Source organism: Ixodes scapularis, unplaced genomic scaffold (assembly GCF_016920785.2).
Source record: "Ixodes scapularis isolate PalLabHiFi unplaced genomic scaffold, ASM1692078v2 PGA_scaffold4__175_contigs__length_147842914, whole genome shotgun sequence".
Lineage (NCBI taxonomy): Eukaryota > Metazoa > Arthropoda > Arachnida > Ixodida > Ixodidae > Ixodes > Ixodes scapularis.
Genome location: NW_024609879.1, coordinates 101,918,711 through 101,927,779, shown reverse-complemented (window position 1 = coordinate 101,927,779; position 9,069 = coordinate 101,918,711). Strand labels below are relative to the sequence as shown.

The window sequence follows — 9,069 nt, the reverse complement described above, 5'->3', positions numbered from 1 at the left end:
TTGTTTAGAGTTTTGCGATTTTAGAATGGAAAGAAAGCATGGACAATAACAAAACAAAGTATGTATCGGCATTGTGGTGTGTTGGCTCTTTTATCTGTACACTCTTAAAAAAAAAAAAAAAAAAAGGAGTCCAAAGGGAGTCGCTGCTTCCATGACTCTCTTCGCTGCCTCCATGACTCCCTTTGACACTTCACGACTCTCTTAGAGAGTCAATGATTCGAGTGACTCTGTTTTGACTCTTCCCCTTCTCAACGGGAGTCACAGGTCAGCAGCATTTGCACTACCGAAAAAAAAAGATGTTAGAGGCACAATGTTTAGCAAACTGGGCACTACTCTACATTCACAAAATGTAATTAAAAGTTCAGGCGAGATTTAGCAACACAAAAAAATGTATGTCCGAATTTGTAATCTTCGCAATTTGCCTGCAAAAAATATAATCGATTTTGAGGAATCAGTCTAAAAGGCAAGTCGGATAAAGCCCTAGCAAACAGTTTCCGGTTAGCCCCAGCCCAGAGTTCGAGGAATCCGCCTAAAAGGCAAGTCGGATAAAGCCTGGGCCAACAGTCTCCGACAGTCTGTGGCTGCTCATTACACATATTAACCCCCCCCCCCCCCCCTCCCCCCGTAAACGCTGCTTCGCGGCGTCCGGCCGGCAACCCAAGCCCCGCCGTTTCCCTATGCACCTCTAGAAAGGGAGTCCCATACCATATAGATCAAAGCTTCGTCGATAACATTTTTTTTCAATAATAATTGTGCAAAAAAAAAAAAAAAAAAAGAAAGAAATTAAAAAGGAAAGGAAAAAAGTATGCACGAAGTTTCGTCAATAATAATTGTTAAAAAAAAAAAAAAAAAAGATCAACAAAAAAACATGTATGTTTATTTTTTGCATCGAACCTGGGTTCGCTCCGAATGAAGCGGGCATCTTTACACATAGCTACACCTGCGAGTACTCGTTTTGAGAATTCGTTTTATACGAGATCCAACAAGTTTCGCGTCGTGCATATTATTCTAAACTGAATCCTGCCGTCTGCATTTTACATATTTCTAGAACTGTCGTGTGGTGTGTCTCTGGGAGTGGGTGAAGGTGCAGCAGCTTATTCAAGACTATACTCCATTTCATACATAGCGTGCAACGCAGTCAAAGCTAGCGTACCGGTTTGCATCGCCGACCGTGTCTACGTTCACCCCATAAAATAGTGCGTCCCCTGCAAAAACATTTAAAAAAAAGTCTAAAAATGTGCCTCCTTGGAGCTAGTAACTGATAGTGGCGTTATGAATTCGACGGAACACACATTTTTTTTTAATAAAAAGGAAAAGATAATGTAAACTACTTACATCGAAACAGCCCCACAATTCCCCACGCCACGCGTTGCATTGTGGGGTTAAGTAGAAGCCTTGTGGGATTTTCCGGGAACGCCTATTTGGAGGCTCGGAATAGTTTCGCTTACCGCTATGGTGACATTAACATTACGTATGCGTACATATAGGTCCTGACTTTGATACACGGTTTGAACGGTCTTTTGGAACTTTTCTATTCTTTTCCAGGTACCATGAATGTCGGTGCAGAGTGCAAGTCTGTATACCTTACCACATTAAAAAAAAAATCCAAGTTGATGCGCTTCCCATGAAACTTGGACTAAACATTGTGACGGACAGCTTCGACGGATAATGGTAGTATGACGGCATGATCAATAGTAGACGAAAGTGGACGCATTTTTTACGAACTTGCTGATGCTGCCTCTTTGGTCAAATGTTTTTCACTCAAAATGCTCACGAGCTCTGCGGGGAAGCTGCCACTGCTTTTGGCAGTGGCAGCACCCCTTAAGTTCACAATGCGCTGATGGGATGGGAAATGGCTCGCCGGCGGAATGTCCAACGGAATGTCCAACGAGCCTGAATGTCCAACGAGACGAAAGATCCAATAATGGATATTCAGGCACGTTGGACATTCAGGCTCGTTGGACATTCCGTCTCGGTTGGATCTTACGTCTCGTTGGACATTCAGGCTCGTTGGACATTCCGTCTCGGTTGGATCTTTCGTCTCGATGGACATTCAGGCTGGTTGTACATTCCGTCTCGGTTGGATCTTTCGTCTCGTTGGACATTCAGGCACGTTGGACATTCCGTCTCGCCTGTCACGTGCTAGAATAATTTGCCCTCTTAAATGTACAGACTTGTGTGTATATTTAGTCTGCGTTCCTGCAGGCATTGCCGTAGTTACATCATACTAAAATGTGCCACAAAAGCCGACGTTGACGGACCGACAAAGAAACAGAGCAGACACAAATATTATAATTTCATCTATAGGAAGGCTTGATGGTTAGTTAGCTGAGTGCCGATGCGCAGCTATGTACCAATCGGTTAAAGGTGTCGATTGTACGACGCCAAACGCTCCTTTGATATTAACAGTTCAAATGTTTGGAATATTCCGATGACATAGGTCAGCCAATTTGAAATATATAATAGGGATGCAATGTATAGTGGATCGCAATTGGGGGACGTCTATAAAAGCCGCGCTTCAGAACCCAGGAATTTCTAGTTCAGTCCTCATCCCTGCCCGTTTCGATCTATTAGCCCCGAGAAGTTCGCGTGGCGCCCCCTTATGGCAAACCGGGGTGACGTCACGGCGAGGAGAAAAGTTTTCCCCGACTCGCCCCGCTCGCCTTGTGGAGTCTGTGACGACGCTAGCTGTCGGCGCGCTCGTTTCTATTGATTTTTTTTGGCGTGTTTTTCGTAGGAAGTGTAAATTTTTACATGTGCCTTTATTGAGGTATGTACTGTAGGTACAGGCGAAACTTCAACCATCATTTTAAGCATGGTTGACAGGTCAGGCAACGCATGAATCTCAGCTGGCATATGAAAACATAAAAATATGGCCACAATCGCAGGAGCATCACTATAGATCTACATCTCGCACAATTAATGCTGCTGATGGTCTGGATGAATTGGCAGGTTATGATATACTTTTTTGTATCTCTGCTTTTAAACAAGATCGCCGAAGCAGAAAAGCTGCATGCTGCTCGAGCAACATGCTAAATAAGTCTGGGCCATGGGGAGAGAATAACAAGTTATACAGCCCAAGTGCAGGGACAAAGTAAAAAAACAAGGAACATTTATTATATACATTCCTCGCATTTTACCTTTGCTGGATTCGGATAGTATTTCAATAGACTACACGGGTGGTATCTGTGGACTTGTTTATATCAACCCTCAAGTAATGTATAACAAACGTAAGCGGAGGTGTCTAACTCGCTATTAGTCCCTTAAGTCCTAAAATTGTGATTTTACTTAAATTGAATTGTCCTGAAGCTAAAATAGCAGAAGCTTTTCTTACGCAGACTGTCGCTTTTCACAGGTTCCACATTTTCTGCTACTAGTGCAGCCAGTAGCAGAAAATGCTACCACTGGACAGACGTTCGAATGCTACCACTGGACAGACGTTCGAATGCTTGCTTTTCTTCCTGTTTTCCTCTGTTGTCAGAGAGTCCAGCTGCACGGAGTTTGGAGGCCGAGGAAGCTTTTGGGACCTGCAGCAGTGTCTCCTTTAATTGAAAATGACAATTCAGACTGAACAGTGTATTTTCCGAATACCCAAGACTGCAATAAAGAATTTCAGGAAAAAGTATAAACATTTCAAATGACGGCACTATTGCTGTGCATATTTTGGGCAGTCAACACATATCATACAGGCACTGGGGTCAATTCGGCCGTCTTTGCTGCTACCATACAAACTAATTTCCAGTAATTGTGCATCTTCTAAGAAATACGCCTGCATACGTGTATAAACTATATAATTTATTTACGAAGGAGCTACATTTATGTAAAACAACCCTGTTCCATGAGCATTTCAAAGATAATCAGACACGGGGCCTTTAAAACATCTGCGAACCAGCGCATAGAGAGTGGCAGCGCAATGTCGGGGTCGCGATCTAATTTGCAGACCACTCAAAGGCCCATGATATAAATGCCACTTCAAATGCCTTGCAAGCAGAATGTAATATCGTCCTAAATCATGAACATGCAAGGAATAGAATCCCAGCGTCTGAAACATTTGTGCCACCGCTTCACCGATCCCTCGCAAAATTGCCTTGTGTCGTGTGGACGGAGGGGGAGGTTCATCGGCGGTATTGCATCCGCCGATAGCTTTCGGGTTCTGTAACCCAATTTGAAAGGTAAAAGAGACAAGCAGGCTTATAAAATGTACGGAAGCACGTCAATATCGGCCTAACTCAACGTCTTGTACACCGGGTAAACGAAGTCCAGCTCCTCGAAGAGCTTGCGGCACACAACGCCAAACCGGGACACCGGTGCTGGGAAGCGAGCCGATGCGAGATCGCGGAGCGGAGTCCTCCCCATGACGTCACGGTACACCTCACCCAATCAGGGCGCGGCGACCGCAGCGACGCTTGTGTTCGCTCTCGGGGCTAATAGATACTAATAATACTAATAATACTAATAAATAATAATACATACGGAGATCCGCATTCCAAACACATGACCGCCCGCCAGCGCCACTGACTATACGGAGAGTCAATATTTAATTTTTTCAAATGAGCTTTGGGAGCTGTGGGTGCGAGGCATCAAGAGTTTCCACAAGCGTAATTTCCCACTAATAAAAAAAATATATAGATATCTTTTTTTTAAAATAAAATCTACACCTAGCGCGCCTGTAAATGCATGGGGGTGGTGGCTGGTGTGACCCGACAATTACTGAGTAAATGCGGAACAATTGTGTGAATTTGAGAAATTTTTATTTTTGTTCGTTTATCTTTGGAAGAGACAACTACTCACTTTACACTTCAGTCGTCAGTAGTTTACATACGCATCCATTCCCTACCAATAGGTTTGTATGTCAGTGAGTAGAGCGATAATACTAGTATCACACAATACGCAACTTTTTTTTTTTTTTTGCATGTGACATGCATAGTGGTTTTTAGAAGCCCATGTAATTTAACTGGCTTCTGGAAGCACTCCAAAGCTCGCCATTATGTTGAGGTAGTTCATGACGTCTTGGTAGGTGGGAGCTTGACTGCTGATAAAGGAAGCGAACTCATCTATCTCGGCGTGCAGCAGAAGGTTCACACCCGGATGTACTAATAGCTTGCATCATGTGTGAATATAACAATAGATCGTGCCACGTGGCTTTCTATTCTTTTAGGGTAAGCGTACTGCACCACGAATCCGGTCACTTCGTCGAAATTCCATTGGTCTCTGGACAACTGGAAGAAGGACAATTCGTCCTGATTCGCAGAATGAAGAATGGGGCGAAAGTCCCCGTTTGTCGAACTGTCGAAAAGAGTTGATTAGGGTTGGGTGTGTAGATTGCCGGTGACAGTGGGGGTCAACAGTGAGACCTTCTTTTCAAAAAGAGAGGATGACAAATGCAGCTCTCAGAATTGGCAAGGGTCCGATAGTGAATCGTAACCGGGTTATTCAAAATGATAAAAGTCGGGTTCTTCGTGAATATGTTCACTCGCAACTCTAGCATTATGGAATTTGGGAAGACCGAGCGAGGGGCTGACCTCCTGATGCCGTGGTCATATGTGCACTTGTAATGTACGCATATAAATAAATAACGGTCGCACTGTCGCAGCGGCTCTGTGACAGAGTTAGAACCAGTTGAAACCCGATCGCAACCTTGGTATGCTACCTGGGCGCGTATCGGTGCGATTGCTGCAAGCCACGTGACCAGGAAAGGCAGAAATGACGGAAGCCAACCCTAAAAAAGTATTGTAATAATTATTAAGATTACCTACTTGCTGCTTAATACATGGTTCTTTGCGACAGCAATCGCTTTGGTGGCCGAAGCATGCGAAACTAATCGTCGCGATAAGCGTTATTGTGCCGAATCCTCCGCACAATCACCGGAAAAAAGCTCACCAATTGAGATTAGCTGCACAAAGGCTTAATGGAAGGAACGTTGTATTCTATCACTGATTTTGATATGAGGATCGAAATTTTGTTTCTGGGGACCGAGAAGTCCAATCAAAAATCTCTAAAACTTTCACGTTCGTTCTGTAAAAAAGAAGAAAACAAAAACTACAATTTAAAGTAATTACACATACTACACCGGCTTCACCTCATCATAATTATAATACTAAAAATTCAATCAGGTGTTTTTCTCCCATGCGAGGGACATCATCTTTGCGGGACTAGGGACACGAATAAGAAAAATACAGCAACTCGTACAATACGGAAGAACTGTGGCTGGGGATAAGCACGATTAACGGTTCTAAGAACTCTCGTGGGTCCCACATTTGTTTCCACTCCAGAGGTACGACATTCTAAAATCAAACGCGTGACAGGTTGTCAATGGTCAACGAGTTCGGTCTTTGATCTTTTAGCATGTGTGACCTTTTAAACGTCTTTTTTTTAAATTATAGAAAACATTTTTTATATATAGATAAAGATATAGATATATAAAACGAACAACAAATGAATTGTGTTTGGGATTTTATGAAGTCTACAAAGTATACGAGCATAATTTTAATAGACCGATCTCACCAAGCGTTCGACGCATGCGCGAGGCAGCCATAACTTTAGTTCACAGGAGGCAGTCGGCAGTGCACAAGACTGTTGGTGGCCTGCACGCGCAGAGCTCCAGCGAGGTTGTCGCATGCGCAGAAAGACTAAAGTTCCCTCGATGCTTTGCGGCAGCGGTGGCGTAGTCAAACTGGCTGGTGAGATCGGTCTATTTCATTTTGGGGACTTCACAGAGGCAACGTCAGTGAGACAAGCTCAGCGGCACACCATAACAGCCGTGCATCAAAAATCCCGGTACTGAAAAGCCCGGTGCCGAAGCGACCACATACCGAAATGATCGCGTACCGATATCTCCGCACCGAAATGTCCGGTTCCCCATTTTACCGAACGCATTTTTTACCGCCGTAACTACCAGTAATCCTACAGTTCAACAAAGAAATGTATTCTAAATTCTTTGCAAGGTTCATTCTATATTCGTTGGATATTCAGACTCGTTGGACATTCAGGCTCATTGGACATTCCGTCTCGGTTGGATCTTTCGTCTCGTTGGATATTCGGGCTCGTTGGACATTCCGTCTCGGTTGGATCTTTCGTCTCGTTGGACATTCAGACTCGATGGACATTCCGTCTCGATTGGATCTTTCGTCTCGTTGTACATTCCGTCTCGCCTCTCACGTGACCGATTGGACATTCAGGCTCGTTGGACATTCAGTCTCGTTGGGCCTGGAACGCGCTTACAACTGGTGTGTTTGCCTCGTTCTAAAAAGTGGTTTCTCTATTTCCGCCTCGTGACGTCACAAAAGTGTCATGTCGCCGACCGCGATCCTAGCGGCGTCACAGCAACAGGTAGAACGGTAGACGCCTGTTCTGTCCGTGGGTCCTAATCTTCACGGTGGGACCAGGTGAAACCGGGACATCGCCGCCTGCTGCAATAGGCCAGCTTGCACTGCTGGCCAATCGCAGCAGGTGGTGATGTCCCGGTTCCCCCGTCCCGCTTGGTCCCACGTCGTGTAGATTAGGGCCCCAACTTGACCATCTACGGTAGATTCGGCAGCCAGGACTTGGGAAGACGTGATGATAGTGTCAATCGCGTCCGCTCGGTATACCCTTTGCCGAGGTTCTTAGCCCCAATTGTCAGGATCGGACATCCGACAGCTTGACAGGCCGGCGCTCTGTGACGTCATTTGTCGCCACTTCGAGGCCAATTTTGGTGTATGGGCGCGATAGGAGGCTGAACACACAAGTCAGAGACGCGTTCCAGCCTCCAGGCACCGGCCATACAATTGAGGTACTCCATTATTATTTTACACTTTCAGAAAAAAAAAAAAAAAAATAGGGTACATTTCTTACACCCCTTGTCATATAAGACACCCCGAAATTTCAGTTCGGCGTACAGCGCGCTGACGTCAAATCGACGATACCAGCTTTCACCAGCGGCTTGTTAGCCGAGTGGTACAACTTTCAACATAGCTGATGTACGTGTTACTAACTAAAAAACAACAACAATTGTTTGGTTTTACTGCAAAACTTTCGTGTTTCTTGTTTCTTTTTTTTTCTCTGTATTCTTTGACATGTACTTTAGCTGTTTAATAAGTTATATCGCACCGTTATCCATCCCCTCGTAAAAGTTGGGGCCATCTGTTCGACATCAGTCCGCTGTACGTCGAATAGACGATTTGCAATTTTCCCAAGCGAACCGGCCCGCGCGCGAGGAATTGTGGGAAAAACTGTACCTCGCCTGGCTGCTCTTCCTTGAGATCGCATTGCCTTGTCGCCATGTCTCCTCTTAATCCTCTGTTTTTGATTCTATTACCTATTTTTATTTTTTCCAGTGTATTTTTTATTGCTTCTAAGTGTTTCTCTTCTCTTCTGTGCGCGACTTCGTTTCATCTTATGTTGTACCGCAGCGAAGTCTAGAAGCGCGAGTAGCCCCCCAATGCACGAGAGCTTGTGCCGCCGAGATCTGCCCCAGAGCAAGGAGCTCACGCTTGTAGGCTTTTCTGCGGTATATCCTAAGGTGAAATAGAGTATAGTATTTGTGTCTTTATTTTGCCTTTTTCAACGGGAGTGCCGACGGACAACGCGCCGCTTCGCGCGTCGTTGCCCGGGTGAGAATACTACCGTTGCTACCGATTCTTATCGCGCTGTTAGCTGTTAATTTTAGTTCATTCGACCCGCGTGCAGTCGAGAGGATAGGGGTCAGTGGAGTTCTGAATGAACAATCGCGACGCGAGAGCCGAGTGCACTGTGATTCGGCCGCGTGCGCTCGCTCCGTTGACTCGCACTGCAGCGTATAGAGTGGTCTCAAACTCATTTGCGTGTGGGGGCCAGATATCCCAAATCGGAGAGGTCGAGGGCCAACGTAGGATGGGGAGGAAAAGGGGGGGAACTTCGTGATTTATGTTTTTTGTAAACTCACAGCCTTGCCAGTGATATATTTAGATTTGACTTGTTTATAAGACTACTTTGGGCCCTGACCAGATGCGATAAGAATTAAAATGACACTGCCCCGCCAACGTGCTGGGATTTTTAATAGAATTACAACATTTTTTTAATAGAAGAGGTATAGCATTTTAATAGAACAAA

At 44.9% G+C, this 9,069-nt stretch overlaps 1 protein-coding gene across 1 annotated transcript in view; it reads right to left on the bottom strand.

Moving 5' to 3' along the window:
• Positions 1-353: 353 nt before the first annotated feature.
• Positions 354-9,069, bottom strand: part of LOC8036765 (Bardet-Biedl syndrome 1 protein) — a 48,234-nt gene continuing 39,518 nt past the window's right edge. The window contains exon 15 of the mRNA XM_042293659.1: positions 354-422. Within this exon, the coding sequence (XP_042149593.1) occupies positions 354-422 (69 nt within the window). The remainder of the gene's footprint in view (positions 423-9,069) is intronic.